Source organism: Protopterus annectens, chromosome 10.part0, assembly GCF_019279795.1.
Source record: "Protopterus annectens isolate FY-2018-M chromosome 10.part0, PAN1.0, whole genome shotgun sequence".
In the NCBI taxonomy this organism is placed as follows: domain Eukaryota; kingdom Metazoa; phylum Chordata; order Ceratodontiformes; family Protopteridae; genus Protopterus; species Protopterus annectens.
The window spans coordinates 643,103,041-643,126,094 of NC_056744.1; the positions used below are offsets into that span (position 1 = coordinate 643,103,041).

At 33.3% G+C, this 23,054-nt stretch overlaps 1 protein-coding gene across 1 annotated transcript in view; it reads left to right on the forward strand.

The window, feature by feature from the left end:
- Positions 1–23,054, forward strand: part of LOC122812798 (cytokine receptor-like factor 1) — a 305,003-nt gene that overhangs the window by 223,161 nt on the left and 58,788 nt on the right. Inside the window, exon 5 of the mRNA XM_044084858.1 lies at positions 4,683–4,837. Coding sequence (XP_043940793.1) covers positions 4,683–4,837 — 155 coding nt within the window. The remainder of the gene's footprint in view (positions 1–4,682; positions 4,838–23,054) is intronic.

Here is a 23,054-nt window from a genome sequence, read left to right on the forward strand (position 1 = left end):
ATATTGAAGATGTGTATATCCACGGTGGTGCAGCGGTAGCATTGTTGCCTCACAGCAAGAGGTTCTCTCGTTCCATTCTCGGCTGGAGTGCAGGGAGTGCCTTCTGTGTGGAGTCTGCATGTCCTCCCCACGGTTGGGTGGGCATTCGAATGACATGCTAAATGGGCGTGCCTTCATTGAAGGTTGGATGTCAAGCTGGCACATCTGCGTTCGTGAAAATCTACTGCCAATCATTAGCGAACCGGAGTTCCGCTGTGGTGACCCCTAACCGGGAAAAGCCGAAAGACAAACAACAACATATTGAAGATGTGTTAGTGACCTCTAGTGACTCAAACTAGTATTATTGCAAGAATGTTTTGATACCTTAAATTAATGTATATATAAAATCCATCCACCCAAAATCTAAATCAATTCATCACCTATTGCTGAAAGCTTTAAAAGGTTAAGCACATTTGATCAAATCAGAATCAATATTGACATTATACCTAATGCCTGAAGCCGTTAAGTAATCTCCTATCGTTTCTCTAAAATGTAATCATACTGTGATTGAATAATCTAAGCCACACTGTGATTACATTTTAGAGAAAGGGCAGGAGATTACTTAGTGGCTGCAGGCATTAGGTATAGTGTTCTTAACTTTTACTTAATGGCAGGCATTTGTGTGTAAATTTTACTTAACAGCTGCAGCCAATACTTTTGAAATGGTGTGATTACTTGTAATAACTGTGCCAGGCATCATCACGGCAACTGTTAACTTAACGTGTGTCATTACTTTTAACTGTTCACAGCAGCTGTTAACTTAACTTACTTTTAACTGTGCCAGCCAGGTATTAACCTAATGAGAAACTGTGTGTTTTACTTGCATTACATTAACTTAACTGTGCATTTTACTTGGATTTCTTTTTGCAGGAGAAACTGTGCTTTTACTTAATGGCAGACTGTGATTACTTTTAACTTTTAGCTGTGCTTCACATTTGTCCTGTGGTTTTACTTAATGGCAGATAGAGAAAATGTGCTTAACTTGACGTATGCGTGTGTGTGTGTGTGTGTGTGTGTGTGTGTGTGTGTGTGTGTGTGTGTGTGTGTGTGTGTGTGTGTATGTGTGTGTGTGTGTGTGTATATGTATGCCCCAGTTAGATATATCTGCTGGCTAGAGTTACTCAGACTCAAACCCCATACCTTAGGTACAAGGAGCAAGAGCCTAAATTCTCTACCTAGACTAACATTTGTGGTTCAAGGAGTTAACCATATGTCTGGAATGTTTGGCTCATACTTTTGCTCTGTTCCTCTTAAAATTTGTGGTTTTCTGGCAAATCAGTGAGACCTGAATTCACTAAATAATGATAGCCATTTAAGTTTCAGTCTTCCTATCTTTCAGTACATGCATGGTAACACAAAACATTTTATTCTAGCAACTTTTCTAAGATTATACAAGCAATTTTTAAAATGTGTCCCTGGTTTTGGGCTTTTGACCCCCCCCCCTCCAATAAATTTTGGCTTTGTCCAGATTTCTTGTGCTGTGTAATTCTTCAGGGGGAGAGAAGTTTAGTGCTGTTTATGCCAAGTCTGTTTGTGTTGTTAACAGGTAGAATACTTGCTTTTGATGCATAAGGGTGTGGGTTCTACTTGTGTTGTTAGTAGCACAACAGGTAGAATACTTGCTTTTGATGCAGAAGGCTGTGGGTTCTACTCCCACAGTATGTAGATGGATTGCTGATACTGTACTGTGTTGTACTTTTAAAGGGGGTGGATGCTGCAGTCCTGAAAGTGTCCTCTTTGGTGGAGATACCTAGTAACTATGAACCTGTTATCAGTTTGCCATCCATTCCCTATCACAATATTACTAGCTTATCATTTTTTTAATGTAACATAGGCAATTTATTCTTCAAGGGCAATTAGCACTTTATTTGTAGATGAAACAATGAAATATAAAGTTGTTTGCTAGCAGCAACCTCTTCATTAGTTACAGATCTCTTTAATGTGGAATTACTTTAGATGACTTTTACTTCTGCAGAGATTGTACATATTTACTGATACTGGTAGATTGTAGAAGTTTGAATAGACTTTTATGATGGAAATGTTCTGAATTGGGCAATTCTGTAATTTATTGATTCATGCATTTTGTTTCATTGCTTACTGGAAAAATGTTCAAAACAATAAATTTAAAATGTGGTCTAACAAGTGTGCTGTATTATATAAGGAATGTAATTTAATATAATCAGAAAGGTGTATCAAAGAACACATGTATGTTTCATGTGTAAGGGGCCTATGATTTGAAAACAGTCGAAAGGTAATCTTTATCCACCACTGGCCAGATGCACTTTCTTTGAATTTGGGTTTCAGTGCTGTTTCAATGAATGTGAGTTTTAAGGGCAGAGAAATTTTAATGCTAAGTCTATTTTCATTGTGAGACTGTATTTCTTTGTTTAGCAGATGTCTATTAGTATTTGTGCTATAAACTGTAAAATAAAAGTTTTAAATGAAATCCAAATCATTGCAGAAGTAAAGTGGTATGCACATTACAGTGTTTATGGTAAATGGGGTGAAATAGCCAAGTTATGGGACATTGGAATGGCTGCAGGGGGGCTTTGTATGGGGGGCCCCATTAGACCATGACTTTGTGAGGGGGGGGGAATGGCAGCAAACTCAAAGACAGCCCTGGGCTGCACAAACTCAAGCTACACCACTGATCAGTAGGCCATAGAGAATGACATTTGAATGTCCTAGCAAACTATAATATTTTTTTGCTAAGATTAGAATATTGCCTACCATTAAATGCCCTACTTTTACCACAAAACCCACATACTGCAAGTCAGCAAAAACAAAATCCTAAGGTTCATCATCATCTCCCTTCCCAGTGAACATCATTCCAACACATTAAAAAACTGGTTACCATTTACTACAGGGTCTGGGCTGGGGCTATATTTTGGTTGACTGTTCTTCGGTTTGCTTTTGAAAGTTGGTATCCCACAATTCCATTGGAGTGGGTGAGGTTGCAGAATTATGTATGCAAAGTTTATGTTAATCAGTGTACAGATTTGTACCTATTTTTCATGGGCCTTTGTCCAGATTTTTGATGTTTCCTGGTTGAGAGGTACGCCTGACAACAAAGGACGGAAACAATAAAGCAAAGATATAAATATAGTACAGTGCAAATTGAGTTATACTAATCAGTTTGGAACATCAGATGGTAATAACATTCAACTCAACCAGGAGAATTTAGCTATATCAGCTCTGCACAAATTCACAGAAGTGAGGTCTGTACGGAAAGTGCAACACAGAAAATACACCTCAGGCAATGAATGAGTAACATCTAAGATGGGCTGGCTCAACATCACCCCACCTGAAACTAGCTTCTGAACTACCCTGAGAAACAATGTTGCAGAGAAAGCAAGAAAAAAATCCTAGACTTCTATTGAACTCTGAAAAGAGTTGTTTGTGACTTAGTTTACGCTTAAACCTTTTATTGCACCCTTTATTATCTTTTTCTGCTGTTGTTTCCTTCCACTTCTTTTTTTTTAGCTTGTTATCCAAAAAAAGGCACACAGCAGTACTTGAATTCACTACCTGGATTAGCTCTCTGTTCCTCTACACCTGCTCTGATTGATCGTGTCCTGCTGCTCAAAGGTTGAAAGATACTGCAGCACAGAGAATGAAATTCTGTCTTGACACAGTGCAGAGTGTTGATTAACAGTTAATACGTAGATTTTTCTCTTTGTAAAATCCTTGGCTTGAATAATTGTTGGTACCTACCATTAATACAGTTACTTTGAAGTGTCCATCCTTTTCCTGGAAGGAAAATTGCTTTCAGATACTCTTGTGATGTTGGTAGGTAACATTTGCTATATAACCACCCATTTTATTAACTTCATTGAAAACTATTAAGTACACTAATAAGTTCTGTAAACATTTCTGTTTTGGCTATTATTTAGGATAGGCATGGTAATAATCAACAAATCTCACCAAACAAGTAGCTCTAATTCTAAAGCAACTGTTCTATAGTGACAAACAACTGTGGATTGGTTTCAGTGCTTACACCTTTGTCATGGCATATTTATATATGTTCCCAATACACTATGGCTTCTTTGGAATTAAAGTTATTTGTTCTCAAACTGAGAAGGAGCTCATTACTTTTTATGGCATGCTGATGTTTGGTGAGATGTATGTTTTTTCTTTGGTGTACATTGATCTGAGATTTTTTGAAAGGTTTTTGATATCTTTGGTAGTAATATGGAAAAGCAAATAATAAAAGTGTCGCTATCTGGCTTTATTTCTAATTTGGCTTGATAATGCTGAAAAAATTCACCTCTGTATTGTATTAGCTGCTGAGATCAGAAATGCTTATTATTTTTCACGTGAGCCTAATTATATGTGAGAATGCCTTCTGATAAAGATAAATGTAGATTTTTTTTTAATTTTTCTGAATTTAATAAAGTAACCCCTCACTGCCATGTTATTTCTCTCCAGTAGTCCTGGGAATGTAATATCCTGAGAGATATTGACATTTTTTGTTAAAGTGAGCAACAGATAGTTTGCAGCCACATGTGGTTTAGTTGATGAAAATGAATATGGTTAAATATGACCATCTGTTTTTATTGCAAAAACACTGCACTCAAAATTAGCACAGCAAACTGCCATAAAGAACATTTCTGGTATTAAAAATGTTATTTCTCACCACACAGCTGTAACTGATCCACCGTGTAATATCCATGTTGGTGGAGAACCTTCATTTTCTGACCAGCTGAACGTAAACTGGGGATACCCCAAAACAACTCCTTATTTGTTTCCACTGATGTTTGAGTTAAAATACAGAAGGGATGATAGTAGAGAATGGATGGTAAGTGTTATCTAATTATTGCATTTTGTTTTTAGTTTTTCAGTTTGCATTTTAATTATTTATTACAAGGTTTGTATTGACAACATTTTTGAAGTTTTGCATAGCAGAATTACTAAGAAAGAATTACTATTGTTAGAAATGAAAGACTGGAGGGCTTTTAGTATTTATTTAGAGAAAATATCCATGGTTTTATTGGAATGAGAATAACTAAATTCCATGTACTTTAAATAAATGTTCCAGTGATGATAATTAGCAATACAATGTTACAGAATGCAGGACATAACATTATGACACATAAGTGCACCTGCCAACAGCTACACATTATAAAAGAATATACAAGAGCAAAGTAAAACAGGCAAATGTAGAAAGTGTAAATCAGTGCAAATGATTCCATGCTAATGATTACATATTTGATAATATTAAAGATTAAGCAATACAAAATAATTAAGAAAGGAGTCAGAGAAATGAAGAACTGGGATGAGAAAGGTCTGTTCCTCTGAGAGACTGGCATCCAGGAAGAAAGAAGTCATCATTTCTCTCTACTCTTCCCTCATTAGACAATCATAGACTATAATGCCCCATTTGACATGTACCTCACTAGACACCCGCAACAGCTGGAGAGGCCACAAAAGTACCTCACGAAGAGGATCCTAAGCCTTAAACACATGTCCTACATGGACAGACTAAAAAAACTCCAGCTATTCTCTGTCTCATATCATCTACTAAGAGGTGATCTCTGCTTGACTTACAAAGCCATGTCTGACCCAGGTCTGTTAGAAATGCTTCATCTAAAGAAATCCCAATCCCTCCATGTCACACGCTCCAGAGACCTCAACCTCATTACCACAATCAACAGAACATACTGGAGGGACAGGTTCATAACCCAAGACTGCCCATCCTCTGGAATAGACTTCCCATACATGTCAAGCAGAGCACCTCACTGGCCTCTTCAAGAGAAATCTTGATGAGTGGATGGGAAATAGAAAGTTGCCTAAGCACTACCAAATAATCAGTTGAACAACTCCACTTGAATCTCTAGAGTGGAAATTTGCACCAAGATATTTTCATAGTGATAGATGCAAAGGCAACTACTGATGTGTCTTAATGGCTGAAAATTTTCAGGTCTGTCCTCAGAATATTGTTTGTTTTGTGTATTTTGAGCTATTTTTGTTATCTGAGTTAAACGCATATATCTCCAAAATGGTTCAACAGTTATTTATGAAATCTTCAGGGAATGTTATGTGAATAAGTATCTAAAACACATCACTGGATGTGGGCTTCTACCTTCAAAGAAGACAAAGGATCTGGCACCTTGAATTTTATTGAAAAAAAAAAAACAATTGTTTACTGTCATTTCTGTGCCACAATATGTATTATAGTATAAGTATTAGAGCAAGTTTCTCGGAATTAAATAGCAAGATCCTCAGCTACAAGATGCACTTAGATGGCCATGCATAAATTTACCTGCCTTTAATGCAGTTTACTACAAACAGCTCTTAAGGGGGGGGGGGGCACTAATCCAGTGACAAAAAAAAGTCTGCATTCAGGGGAAATAAATAGAATTTTATATGTGCTGTAATAACACTTCTGTAAAGAAGTAGTACAGTCATTATTATACCCAGTATAATGAGCAGAGATTCACTTCTGAACCATCAGTAGAAAAAGAATATAATGTAAAATGTCAGACTGGCAGTCAGGGCATGTGAACTAAAGCCACTTTGAAAGGCTATGTTTTTGTAACACTTTGAGATACCATTGCAAAACATCCAGTGAATAACAGCAGGATATTCCGCTATAAAACAGACCTAAACTTGTAGATTATCCCTTATAGATTCCAGTATAGCATGTTTGAATTTTACTCCACAGCTTTAACCATATGAAATCATTGCTCTCTACTTATGGTATATTACCACTGAAATAGTCCCACAGATACTAAAACCAGGGATCTAAATATTCAACAATAAATAAACAAAACAGTGTGGAGAGAAAGTTTCATTACCCAGCATCTTCCTCAACTCTGGAACAGACGTCCGTTGCAAATTAAGCAGGGAGATACTGTAAAAAATTGATAATATTGTACTGTACCAAAATTAACTGGAAACACTGTATGCAATGAGGCTGAGAAACAAAAGTCTTTATCTGTTAATTACCCAAGCTCATGCTGAACAGGTGATAGTCTCTCCTTTATGGCCAAGTCTTGTGCGCTTTTCAGAATGAATTCTCCAAACACTATAGTTCATTCAATAAGGCTTTATTAAATGTTCACAATATTCGAATACTATCTTTATTAACAGTACTGATAAAAATTTAGTACTGCATGTCATATTTTTATTGTCCTGCACAACATAAACTAACATAGTCTTTATATGACCTGTCTTCTGTACTCATGCTCGAGTGTCTGTCATCTTCTCTGAGGTAACAGGTCGAATTAACTTACTAAACTTAACTGCCCTGCTCTCCAGAACACAACATATTATATTGCTTCAGTCCAGAAATTTTCCTTATTTACTTTTTCTAACCTTGGTCTCAGGCTTTGTCTTGTATGTGCAACATTCCATTAAAGAACATTCTGTAGCTGACAAGACTGTATCTTTCCCTTAAGAAAAGAACATTCTGTCTGCACACTTTATGCTTATCTTTCCTTTTTAATAAACTGTCTTCCATGCTTAGCCAGCAAGGTTATTTCCTTTCTGCTTAACTGTCTTCTATGCATAAATGAAACACAATTTATTTTACCCTTTAGCCTATCTAATGTCTAATAACTACTTTAAAATGGAAGTCCCTAATCGAACAGATACATTATCATTCCTCATATAGGAACTAGACTGGCCATCCTTGACAGAAGAGATTCGGTTTGAGGTAGGTACTGGTAAGGCAAAAATAGTTGTAAGACTTAGTTGCCTTGTAATTCCATTGATCCCATGATAATGTTTTCCTGGTGAAAAACATAGGACTTGTATTTCTGACACAATATAAACTTAGTTCACATATATTCTGGAGATTAGTTTTACCTGGCCTTTTGTTCACTGGTGAAATAGCCCCCAAGGTGAAATTAAGCATCATGCCAGACTGTAACAACAGAAGCCCACTGAAAACTATATTCACTAGCTGTACGTAAAACAGGTAATATGACAGTTCCCTAACAGAAGTTTGCAGTAAAATCCAGGGCTTCTAATAAGATATTTCCATTCAAAAGCACATACATAGTGACCCTGTGGAATGGGCTCCTTCTGATATGGTACAGAACCTTTGACTGTGAAGAAATCACAAAAGTATGATAGCCACATTGCTCGTTAACAGATACTATTCTCCCCAAGGGATCCTTTAACTGCCATTTTATTTCATACATCACTTACCACCAATAAGTGATGCTTTATAGTACTGCTATCTTACTGAAAAGTAAATGAAAAACAAACAGTCATTTATTTCCACTTGCTGCTGTAGAGCACCCCACTCCCATATAAATTGAATCAAAGGTTAAATAAAAAAATACAAGTGCATTATGCCCTGATTGTCTGCTGGAAGAAGTGAATGAACTTTAAATCACAGTAATTAATTTCAACTTGAAACTTTCAGACACTAAGCACTGCCCTTCCCACTACCACCACTAAGCCACAGCAATGTTTACTTTAATATAATCAGCCTCGGCCTGCCATTTACTTTTTTTATCCACTGCCTCCATCAACAAAATGTGGAGCCTTAGCTTTCACACAGTGGAACAAATGTACAATATGTAGAACACAGGAACACTTACTGCTAACTTCAGCCAAAATGCTGACAGCATAGCTAATAAACAGTTTCTCCATACTTTTTAAAATGTTGTTTTTATGAGGTAATATGATTTAGTAGTTTTTACCATGGCTATCTGTTAAAAAAGTCATAGCAATACAAGTATGAGTGATCTCTTCAATGTGGAACAGTATGTGACATGGAATTTTGAACATTCAAAATGAGGAGCATTCCTACTAATGAGGTACAGTCGAGTGTTAGGCTTCTTCTCCTTCAAAATAAACAGTCACTTCTGGTAATCAGCTGTGATTGCCAAAAGTTGTAAAAATAGCCATAGAAATGTATATTGAAGGTGCTTCTACAGGGAATCATATCTCTCAGCTGTCCCTGATTTTGCAAAATGTCCATGATTTTGTCCTCTTCCTGATTTCCTGGTAAATCACTGGGGGTTGCAGAGAAGTCAGTGGGATGGCAAGCACTATAGTTGCATACTTCTTGTTGTTCAGAAAATGCATGTTGATATAAAAGATAATTTTCTATTAAGATTTTAAATGAAAAGTAGAATAATATTTAAACATTTTCATTGATTTCCTTTGTCCTACATCATTTTTGGCTATGTCCATAATTCTCAAACAAATCAGCTGAGAAATATGCAGAGAATGCACTACTCAGTTGTATGATTGTTTTCATCTTTATAACTGTTTTGTTCCTAACATTTCAGACTAATTCTGATACTCATTATTATGTCTGTGATTGTTTGAGTACTACTCTTTATTCAAGAATTAGTACCTCCTGTTAAGAATTATTAAATGCATGTGCAATGTGTATTTCTTGTGCCTCTGGCTGAAAGGGGTCTTTGGGCTAGCTCACCTACCTGGTTAAAAAACAGACAAACATGATAGGGTTGGACCTAACCAGATTCTTTGGTCTCTAATGCGAGTACCATGTGAAATCAATGATTTCTACAGATGGTAGACCTATAGTTTAGGAATATTCATAAAATGTTTAGATGATCCAAAAAGCAGTGCATGACTGTTAGCAAGTATAACTAAAAGATAGTGATTGGTGAGCCATTTATATGATCTGATGAAATGTGTTTTGATGTATGGATGAAAGCACTAAACAGTTATTACATTTTGTCTTTCCTTAGCTTGATGAAGTGTTTTTTCCCCTATGTTTGTGGTTTGCCTATTCTCCCTGGTGTATGTGGTGTTTTATTTTTTACCTTTACTTGTGTTTAATTTAATCTGTATAAATGTATACAATCATAATTCAATTCCATTTTGTTTTATACCCATTATTGTTTTTACAAATGTTTAATATAGAGAATTTCTTAAAGTGTAGATTAATTAATGAAGCATAACTTAAAAGTTACATTCTAATATATAACTATAAATTGTGTTAGCCTACGTAATGATGTAGATTTATAATACATGATTTCAAAACTTTATGCTATTGTACAGCATGCATAATAAACATTTCATTTGGAATTGTAAAATGCATATGTTTTTGAACAAACAAACAAACAAAAAAAAAAAACAACAGTGGTTAGATATTAGTGAAGATGATTTAGTACTCTTGTCCACACAAGTAAAAACATTCTTTTTCTCCACAGTCAGGAACAATACCAGAGGATAAATTTAAAGATAAATGTCATATGCTTAGCTATAATTTCAGCTATTATTAAAAAAACGTAGAGGCTGTTGTGTTTTCCTGAACCATTACCACCTTTATCAGGCAATATTAACTAGTAAGTGTAGGTACCAGTGCAGGGGTAAAGTCTATGCTTTTCACATATTTGTTATGTAACCTAAAGATTAATTCTCTTTACTGACTACCTTAATCATATTAATTCTCGAACCCACTATCTTAGTCATGTCTTTTGTTGTCTTTGTATGCTGCTAAACTTAGTCATGGTCTAACTATGCAACCCATGCTTTATGTGATGAAGCTGATTATTACTGTTTGCCTCTTCATATGCTATAATTTTGAAGATATTCTCCAGAGGACTGCACTGTAAATGGGAGTCCTGAAGGAGGTATTCTTGGGCAATAAATAAATAACCTGCTTATATGGTGATTGCGGGCATCTACAATACACACCTACATAACTCCATCCATACTGCACATAGATATTTATCTCAGGTTTAGAGTGAGAATTTATGTCCTCATTTCAATTTTGTCCAGACTATTCACCACATGCCTGTTCATAGTTTTTATTCAACCGAATTAAACAGTACTCTTATCGATCCTTCTTCCTGGCTAACTTCATTCAAGATTTACATCTTGCAATACATCTTGGAATACGACAAGCTATATGGTTATTTCAGAGTATGGACTGTCTCTCATTCACTAGAAATCAGATATTTTTTCCTCAGAGAGATTCCTGGTGGCATTACAGGACACTAAAATCACCTTTTTCAACACACTTCAAAACAGAAAGAACAGACATTTCTTAACAATTTGCGATGTATTTCTTCTTTAAGCCTCATAATTGTCAGTAACAGACTGCCTTGGGGAATTTATAGTGATACCTTTGGAACCTATACAATGAAAGTGCCTCATCTCTGAAAAATGTATATACACTTCCACTCCAAGCTGCTCAAATCATGCCTTCAACATTGGTATGCATAGGATTTGTAACTTGAATTTCTTTACTCTGCAGTCTTTATTTTTCCAACCAAGCTAGTTTGATGTTTGTGTCCCCCTACAGGATAATATTGCCTGGAGCACATGTAAATAGAGCATAATCTTCTGCCAGATACTACTTTTTTCACATGCAACAGATTGTGTTCTTACATGTTGTAGTAGCTATATTTTATTGTATTTCATGTTTTAGTTTTCATTCTGTAATTAGGTCATGAATGAAAAGTGAGCCTAGTGGTCCAGTTCATCTACTTGCTTAATAAAAAAAAAAAAATTAAAAGAATTTCATAAATTCATAAGTTAGGTAAATGTTCAAGCCTTACAACTCAGTACTTGTTGGATGAAAAATATTGCCCAAGCCCATAGCACCAGTCCAATCATCTAAAGATTTTTAGCATTTTACTAGATTATTCAACTTCTGATATATTCAGGTAATTTATTCCATAATTCTGGCATTCTGTGTGTTAAATAACAAGTTCTATTCTTTCTATTGCAAAATTCTAAACAGAACTTTACGTTATGATGTTTATATGTCTTTGCATTATTGTGTATTATTATTATGTACTTTCAATCCCGATAAAGATGGATGGTATTAAGACTTTCTGAAACACATTTATTTGTATAGCTTAACTGCTTAATATCAGGTATTCTTTTTGTAAATTTATGTTACACTGAATCTATACCATTAAGCTGTTAATTATTAAAGAGTACACACCACTATATTGTAATCCAAAATTAATCTAATATATACCTTAAATAAACTTGCTAATATCATAAACTCTCTCATTGTAAAGTTTTAGAGAATCAAACCCATCTGTCTCAAGGCCTTATTACAGATGCCTTTCACAATATTTTCAAATGAAAAGAGGAATCAATCAGTATACCAGGATATTTATATTCACTAGCTTTTAATAAATCAAATATAAACAATGTAATAGATCACCTTAATTTTTTTTTCCAAAATACATGATATTACATTTTTTTTCACCCAATGAGGGACCAGTTGTACTAGTTCTCCAACAGAAAAGCCAGCATTTGCCATGCTGTTATCACCCTAGTGGTGTTGGTGATTTGTGTTTTGTGCTTCCTTCGTGGATGGTATAAGTTTTATTAAACATGTTTTCAACTAATGGCTAAATGGAGTGTTGGCTTTTTGTTGGAGAATTGTATCTTTTTGAGCCTAGCACCATACCATACTTGCATGGGGGTTTGTACGTTTTTGACCAGTTGTATTAGCCTACATACCTAAATATAGTAAACACTTATTAATATTAGTGAAACCATCTTCATTATTAGCAAAAAAATACAATTGTCAGCATACTTAACTATCCAACAATGATGTGAGATAGAGGCAAAACATTATTAAACAACAAAAGCTGAAGCACAGATACCTGAGGAACATCTGATCTCACCAGTAGTGGACCTGTTTTTTTTTTCCTTGAATTACTTCTCTTTAGGTTTTGCCAATGAATAATCCATGTATATATATATATATATATATATATATATATATATATATATATATATATATATATATCTATATCAATTAACCTTATATTTTCCAAAACCAAGTCAATAGTGTTGAATGCTAATAAGTCAAAAGCTTTGGCTAAATCCAAATAGATTACACATATGCTAATTCCCATCTCTTTAGCCCTAGAGAAGTAATCACAAAAGCTTGACAAATTAGTCAGTATACAATGGCCTTTCAAAAATCCATGTTGCAAACTATCAAGCAATGCAAGATTATTTTCTTTAAGTATAATTTCACTAATACGGTTCTCAAAGTATTTGCATAATATTGGTGTTAGACTTACTGGACAATAATTTTGCACTGACACCTTATCTCCAGATTTAAAAATTGGAGTAACTAATGATTCCTTCCAAGAACTTGGTTCATATTAATTATAGATCATAAAATAAAATATCCTAGTTAATATATTCACTAAATAATCTTTTATATTAACCAAAAGAATTCCAGGAATACAATCTTGTCCATTCTGTATATCATATTTAATTTTATTTAAGGAAGTCAACATCTCTTCAGTAATATTGGAAAAAGTAAAAGGTCACATCGTCACTACAGTTGCCTTGAATTTTATTTCTAAGTTTATTTTTGTTGTGTTCATCTCTTCAGTAATATTGGACATCTTACAATAAATTCTTGCTTCCATGGATTGAGAATTACAGTCATTTGTATGAATGCCCAAATTAGTAAAATGCTCACTAAATTTATTAGCTATCAATTTATGAACACTTACCATTGACCCATCTACAAAAATAGAATTAATATATGTTTCATTATTGAAGGAATTAATATATTTATATTTTTAGTGTTTGTGTGATCATTTGCCAGTGCATTTTTGTATTTTTTTTTCTCATAACGATAGTTCTGTACTTCTCAAACTTAAATTCTTTTTATTAGACCTATTTTGGAAATTTGCAGTAAACACAAGAGCCTGCTTTTTCCTATTGTATAATCTGTTCAGACTACAATTCCACCATACTGAGAATTTATTTTTGGAACTGAGTTTTCCATAGCAAGTTGTCCCAGCTACACTGTTATAACATAGAGATTTTATATTATCATAACCTCCCACTAACTGATTCTGCCATCTGTGTGCAATACAAAGAAAGAAAATTATTGTTTAGCTGATAATTATGTTTGGTCAACACTCTTGGTTTACTCTTAGCAACTATTTCAAATGAGAAAGGCAAATGATCAAATAATCCTAAATGAGAACACTGAATATTTTCAGTTAAAATCAGATTGTCTGTATTTAAGAAATCTAGACTATTATTACATCATATTGGTTCTAGAATCAACATGTAATGTTATTATACTTTTAAATCTCAATAAATGTTTTCCTTCTTCATCTACTTGTAAATCAATGGTAAGATAATAAAGTCACCCATCAGTACCAGGTCTCTATAATCTAAATTCATATTTAATGTAGATAAATAACCATAGTGAGTATTTAAATCCATGGTAGGTGTATGATAAATCATCAATGTTATAGGATCATGCAAGAATATTCTATAAGCTTGTAAGCTTGGACTATTACATATTCCTACTCAGTAATAGTCTTTACAAGTTTACAAGAAATTGATTTTCTAACTCATGAAGTTACACTTCCACCTCTCTTGCTTGTTTATAAACATTCAAATTTGTTATATCCTGGTATTTGTAAGTCAGATGAATTCCAGGTCTCAGTAATAGCAAAAAACTCATAACCCTCAGAAGGTACAAAATACATTTTAATTGCTTCCTTTGTTACTCAAGCTTTGGGCATTACAATAGAAGCATTTTAAATATCTATTAAATGTCCTGTTTCTTTGCACAAATGGATCTGCTCACATGAGGCCTTAAAAAAATTTCAACACAATTCCTAAACAAGCCTGACAGAAATTTAGATCCATAATAATTAAGATACTTTCTATCCATTGAAGTCATTTTCAAATCATAGGCATATATTTCTCAAATTTGTATTCATTTAATATCGTGGACAAAACATTATCCAATTATTAGATCATTTTGTATTTGACCACTGGCAGTCCAACTACTGCAAGCTAGGAAGGTTTTCACATAATGCAAACTATAGATTTAGTGTTTCAGAGTACCCTATTTCAAGAATGGCATTTTTCTTCTTATTTAATGGTGTATATTATACCTTAGATCATTAGTACCTCCCTACAAAATAAATTTATTATAGGTCAGTTTTACCCAAGTTAACCTTGGTAGCAAAAATAAATAATCAATCCTGGTGAAGAAGAAACTGTAATATACTCTTTATTCAATGATATTATTTGACTTGCAATGCATTTTACGCATAAGTCTTAAATCTTTTCCACTGTTATCGGTTGCAGAAATAAAACCGGACTTATCACTGTGTTTATTAATATCTTTATCTCCACTAATTAACCCTGCCAAAGCTCTTATTTTAAGCTTTCTTACCCGTGAGATGTTCAGCTTCAGTCTCATGTAATATATTCTTGGAATTAGGATATCGAGAACCCTTTAATGGTGTAAGCCTCTTATGCTGTGAGTTATACCTTTCAATCAACGCATCATCACTCAAAGCTTCTCTGTTATCTAAATTTAATTTCTTGTACCTAATATCTGTTACACAAATGTCAACTTTTGAAACAAAAGGCTCAGAAAAATCTTTCCCAGTAAATGAGATTGTGTTATCCTAATTCTCTGCCACGCAGTGATTTTTAAATTTTGAAACAGTAGGACAATCAAATTTTTTAGAACAAGAACTTTCTACTCCCTTGATTACAACATGTTCTAAATCACCCACATGTATCCATGAAAGAGAAGGTAAAATCAATGAATTATCCACCAAAACTTTAGAATCAACCAAATCGTCTTCCCTAGATAGTTCACGTTGTTCTATATTAACAGATACAATGTCTCATCTGAAGTAATACTTAATGAACTAAATTAAATCTCTTTTACTAAATTTGTAAACATAGAAAATTTACTAACATTTTTCTTTTTTACTTCATTAGAATTCTTTGCTTTCTTCTTCCTCTTAACTAGAGTTTTAACTGACTTAAAAAGTAAACTTTTCCCAGCTTGCTTTCAGCCTTGATGGTTATTTAACTGCCTACTGATCAACCTTACTTTCCTTGTTTCCTTCTTAACTTTCTCATTATTATTACTTTTTACTGCTCTGAATGCCAGTTTTCAACAAATTGAGAAGCAGGATGTAATCTTACTCCATTAATGCATGTACATTCAGTTTGAAATTTACTATTTGAAATTAAACTTAAATCTTCCAAACCTTTACAATCAATACACTTTTGCTCTAAATCAGAATTTAGTAGCAATACCCCACAAGTTATACATTTACCCACATATTCTGATTAATCAAATCTTCAAGAACATATGAAATCAGAGTCCATAGTAATGCAAACTCTTATACTTTAATCTAATAAATAACTAAGTTGTTATTAACCTATAATAATAAATGCTACAAAACTCAAGCACCACCAAAAGCAGAATATCAGTGTTTGCTCAAGAGCAGAACAGTTATAGTTCAACACACAGCCCCAGATAGGAAGACATGCCCCATTATTGGACAACACATACTTTCAGTGCTGTAGAAATAAATAAAGTAACAAAAATTAAAGTTTCTTCACCTGTGTCAAGGACAGCCATGAAAAGTTCAGAGCACATTAATCACCACTAAATAGCAAAATATAGTTTCCATTCAAAAGCAGAAGAGTTATAGTTTAACACACAGTACCAAATTGCAGAGGTTTCACAGACAAATTAGCATTAGCCAGGGACTGTGTTTTCTTCCTCAAATGCTGGAATAAAAGCCCTCTGGGTTAAACATGGGGTACTGCACTCTATGACCTGTGAACACAGGAGCATGGTCTTCTTCCCAGAGAGAACAAAATGGGGATGGCAGGAAGATGTTGGCAATCTTCAAATCAACTTAGAGACTGAGAGCTCTGCAAATGATCAGGGACAACATTACAGTAATGTGGTACATAAACAAAGAAGGAGGTACACATTTCTGTCCCCCTACTCAGAGTAGTTAGGATGCACTGGGAGCAGGCAATCCAAAAAGCAGTGCATGACTGTTAGCAAGTATAACTAAAAGATAGTGATTGGTGAGCCATTTATATGATCTGATGAAATGTGTTTTGATGTATGGATGAAAGCACTAAACAGTTATTACATTTTGTCTTTCCTTAGCTTGATGAAGTGTTTTTTCCCCTATGTTTGTGGTTTGCCTATTCTCCCTGGAGTATGTGGTGTTTTATTTTTTACCTTTACTTGTGTTTAATTTAATCTGTATAAATGTATACAATCATAATTCAATTCCATTTTGTTTTATACCCATTATTGTTTTTACAAATGTTTAATATAGAGAATTTCTTAAAGTATAGATTAATTAATGAAGCATAACTTAAAAGTTACATTCTAATATATAACTATAAATTGTGTTAGCCTATGTAATGATGTAGATTTATAATACATGATTTCAAAACTTTATGTTATTGTACAGCATGCATAATAAACATTTCATTTGGAATTGTAAAATGCATATGTTTTTGAACAAACAAACAAAAAAAAAAAAAAAAAAACAACAGTGGTTAGATATTAATGAAGATGATTTAGTACTCTTGTCCACACAAGTAAAAACATTCTTTTTCTCCACAGTCAGGAACAATACCAGAGGATAAATTTAAAGATAAATGTCATATGCTTATCTATAATTTCAGCTATTATTAAAAAAACGTAGAGGCTGTTGTGTTTTCCTGAACCATTACCACCTTTATCAGGCAATATTAACTAGTAAGTGTAGGTACCAGTGCAGGGGTAAAGTCTATGCTTTTCACATATTTGTTATGTAACCTAAAGATTAATTCTCTTTTCTGACTACCTTAATCATATTAATTCTCCGAACCCACTATCTTAGTCATGTCTTTTGTTGTCTTTGTATGCTACTAAACTTAGTCATGGTCTAACTATGCAACCCATGCTTTATGTGATGAAGCTGATTATTACTGTTTGCCTCTTCATATGCTATAATTTTGAAGATATTCTCCAGAGGACTGCACTGTAAATGGGAGTCCTGAAGGAGGTATTCTTGGGCAATAAATAAATAACCTGCTTATATGGTGATTGCGGGCATCTACAATACACACCTACATAACTCCATCCATACTGCACATAGATATTTATCTCAGGTTTAGAGTGAGAATTTATGCCCTCATTTCAATTTTGTCCAGACTATTCACCACATGCCTGTTCATAGTTTTTATTCAACCGAATTAAACAGTACTCTTATCGATCCTTCTTCCTGGCTAACTTCATTCAAGATTTACATCTTGCAATACATCTTGGAATACGACAAGCTATATGGTTCTTTCAGAGTATGGACTGTCTCTCATTCACTAGAAATCAGATATTTTTTCCTCAGAGAGATTCCTGGTGGCATTACAGGACACCAAAATCACCTTTTTCAACACACTTCAAAACAGAAAGAACAGACATTTCTTAACAATTTGCGATGTATTTCTTCTTTAAGCCTCATAATTGTCAGTAACAGACTGCCTTGGGGAATTTATAGTGATACCTTTGGAACCTATACAATGAAAGTGCCTCATCTCTGAAAAATGTATATACTTCCACTCCAAGCTGCTCAAATCATGCCTTCAACATTGGTATGCATAGGATTTGTAACTTGAATTTCTTTACTCTGCAGTCTTTATTTTTCCAACCAAGCTAGTTTGATGTTTGTGTCCCCCTACAGGATAATATTGCCTGGAGCACATGTAAATAGAGCATAATCTTCTGCCAGATACTACTTTTTTCACATGCAACAGATTGTGTTCTTACATGTTGTAGTAGCTATATTTTATTGTATTTCATGTTTTAGTTTTCATTCTGTAATTAGGTCATGAATGAAAAGTGAGCCTAGTGGTCCAGTTCATCTACTTGCTTAAAAAAAAAAAAAAATTAAAAGAATTTCATAAATTCATAAGTTAGGTAAATGTTCAAGCCTTACAACTCAGTACTTGTTGGATGAAAAATATTGCCCAAGCCCATAGCACCAGTCCAATCATCTAAAGATTTTTAGCATCGGGGGCAGATAGCCTAGTATAAACCTATGAACCTATGAACCTATTTTACTAGATTATTCAACTTCTGATATATTCAGGTAATTTATTCCATAATTCTGGCATTCTGTGTGTTAAATAACAAGTTCTATTCTTTCTATTGCAAAATTCTAAACAGAACTTTACGTTATGATGTTTATATGTCTTTGCATTATTGTGTATTATTATTATGTACTTTCAATCCCGATAAAGATGGATGGTATTAAGACTTTCTGAAACACATTTATTTGTATAGCTTAACTGCTTAATATCAGGTATTCTTTTTGTAAATTTATGTTACACTGAATCTATACCATTAAGCTGTTAATTATTAAAGAGTACAAACCACTATATTGTAATCCAAAATTAATCTAATATATACCTTAAATAAACTTGCTAATATCATAAACTCTCTCATTGTAAAGTTTTAGAGAATCAAACCCATCTGTCTCAAGGCCTTATTACAGATGCCTTTCACATTATTTTCAAATGAAAAGAGGAATCAATCAGTATACCAGGATATTTATATTCACTAGCTTTTAATAAATCAAATATAAACAATGTAATAGATCACCTTAAATTTTTTTTCCAAAATACATGATATTACATTTTTTTTCACCCAATGAGGGACCAGTTGTACTAGTTCTCCAACAGAAAAGCCAGCATTTGCCATGCTGTTATCACCCTAGTGGTGTTGGTGATTTGTGTTTTGTGCTTCCTTCGTGGATGGTATAAGTTTTATTAAACATGTTTTCAACTAATGGCTAAATGGAGTGTTGGCTTTTTGTTGGAGAATTGTATCTTTTTGAGCCTAGCACCATACCATACTTGCATGGGGGTTTGTACGTTTTTGACCAGTTGTATTAGCCTACATACCTAAATATAGTAAATACTTATTAATATTAGTGAAACCATCTTCATTATTAGCAAAAAAATACAATTGTCAGCATACTTAACTATCCAACAATGATGTGAGATAGAGGCAAAACATTATTAAACAACAAAAGCTGAAGCACAGATCCCTGAGGAACATCTGATCTCACCAGTGGACCTGTTTTTTTTTTCCTTGAATTACTTCTCTTTAGGTTCTGCCAATGAATAATCCATGTGTATATATATATATATATATATATATATATATATATATATATATATATATATGCTTTGGCTAAATCCAAATAGATTACACATATGCTAATTCCCATCTCTTTAGCCCTAGAGAAGTAATCACAAAAGCTTGACAAATTAGTCAGTATACAATGGCCTTTCAAAAATCCATGTTGCAAACTATCAAGCAATGCAAGATTATTTTCTTTAAGTATAATTTCACTAATACGGTTCTCAAAGTATTTGCATAATATTGGTGTTAGACTTACTGGACAATAATTTTGCACTGACATCTTATCTCCAGATTTAAAAATTGGAGTAACTAATGATTCCTTCCAAGAACTTGGTTCATATTAATTATAGATCATAAAATAAAATATCCTAGTTAATATATTCACTAAATAATCTTTTATATTAACCAAAAGAATTCCAGGAATACAATCTTGTCCATTCTGTATATCATATTTAATTTTATTTAAGGAAGTCAACATCTCTTCAGTAATATTGGAAAAAGTAAAAGGTCACATTGTCACTACAGTTGCCTTGAATTTTATTTCTAAGTTTATTTTTGTTGTGTTCATCTCTTCAGTAATATTGGACATCTTACAATAAATTCTTGCTTCCATGGATTGAGAATTACAGTCATTTGTATGAATGCCCAAATTAGTAAAATGCTCACTAAATTTATTAGCTATCAATTTATGAACACTTATCATTGACCCATCTACAAAAATAGAATTAATATATGTTTCATTATTGAAGGAATTAATATATTTATATTTTTAGTGTTTGTGTGATCATTTGCCAGTGCATTTTGTATTTTTTCTCATAACGATAGTTCTGTACTTCTCAAACTTAAATTCTTTTTATTAGACCTATTTTGGAAATTTGCAGTAAACACAAGAGCCTGCTTTTTCCTATTGTATAATCTGTTCAGACTACAATTCCACCATACTGAGAATTTATTTTTGGAACTGAGTTTTCCATAGCAAGTTGTCCCAGCTACACTGTTATAACATAGAGATTTTATATTATCATAACCTCCCACTAACTGATTCTGCCATCTGTGTGCAATACAAAGAAAGAAAATTATTGTTTAGCTGATAATTATGTTTGGTCAACACTCTTGGTTTACTCTTAGCAACTATTTCAAATGAGAAAGGCAAATGATCAAATAATCCTAAATGAGGAGAACGCTGAGTATTTTCAGTTAAAATCAGATTGTCTGTATTTAAGAAATCTAGACTATTATTACATCATATTGGTTCTAGAATCAACATGTAATGTTATGATACTTTTAAATCTCAATAAATGTTTTCCTTCTTCATCTACTTGTAAATCAATGGTAAGATAATAAAGTCACCCATCAGTACCAGGTCTCTATAATCTAAATTCATATTTAATGTAGATAAATAACCATAGTGAGTATTTAAATCCATGGTAGGTGTATGATAAATCATCAATGTTATAGGATCATGCAAGAATATTCTATAAGCTTGTAAGCTTGGACTATTACATATTCCTACTCAGTAATAGTCTTTACAAGTTTACAAGAAATTGATTTTCTAACTCATGAAGTTACACTTCCACCTCTCTTGCTTGTTTGTAAACATTCAAATTTGTTATATCCTGGTATTTGTAAGTCAGATGAATTCCAGGTCTCAGTAATAGCAAAAAACTCATAACCCTCAGAAGGTACAAAATACATTTTAATTGCTTCCTTTGTTACTCAAGCTTTGGGCATTACAATAGAAGCATTTTAAATATCTATTAAATGTCCTGTTTCTTTGCACAAATGGATCTGCTCACATGAGGCCTTAAAAATTTCAACACAATTCCTAAACAAGCCTGACAGAAATTTAGATCCATAATAATTAAGATGCTTTCTATCCATTGAAGTCATTTTCAAATCATAGGCATATATTTCTCAAATTTGTATTCATTTAATATTGTTGACAAAACATTATCCAATTATTAGATCATTTTGTATTTGACCACTGGCAATCCAACTACTGCAAGCTAGGAAGGTTTTCACATAATGCAAACTATAGATTTAGTGTTTCAGAGTACCCTATTTCAAGAATGGCATTTTTTCTTCTTATTTAATGGTGTATATTATACCTTAAATCATTAGTACCTCCCTACAAAATAAATTTATTATAGGTCAGTTTTACCCAAGTTAACCTTGGTAGCAAAAATAAATAATCAATCCTGGTGAAGAAGAAACTGTAATATACTTTTTATTCAATGATATTATTTGACCTGCAATGCATTTTACGCATAAGTCTTAAATCTTTTCCACTGTTATCGGTTGCAGAAATAAAACCGGACTTATCACTGTGTTTATTAATATCTTTATCTCCACTAATTAACCCTGCCAAAGCTCTTATTTTAAGCTTTCTTACCCGTGAGATGTTCAGCTTCAGTCTCATGTAATATATTCTTGGTTTTAGGATATCGAGAACCCTTTAATGGTGTAAGCCTCTTATGCTGTGAGTTATACCTTTCAATCAACGCATCATCACTCAAAGCTTCTCTATTATCTAAATTTAATTTCTTGTACCTAATATCTGTTACACAAATGTCAACTTTTGAAACAAAAGGATCAGAAAAATCTTTCCCAGTAAATGAGATTGTGTTATCCTAATTCTCTGCCACGCAGTGATTTTTAAATTTTGAAACAGTAGGACAATCAAATTTTTTAGAACAAGAACTTTCTGCTCCCTTGATTACAACATGTTCTAAATCACCCACATGTATCCATGAAAGAGAAGGTAAAATCAATGAATTATCCACCAAAACTTTAGAATCAACCAAATCGTCTTCCCTAGATTGTTCACGTTGTTCTATATTAACAGATAAAATGTCTCATCTGAAGTAATACTTGATGAACTAAATTAAATCTCTTTTACTAAATTTGTAAACATAGAAAATTTACTAACATTTTTCTTTTTTACTTCATTAGAATTCTTAGCTTTCTTCTTCCTCTTAACTAGAGTTTTAACTGACTTAAAATTAAACTTTTCCCAGCTTGCTTTCAGCCTTGATGGTTATTTAACTGCCTACTGATCAACCTTACTTTCCTTGTTTCCTTCTTAACTTTCTCATTATTA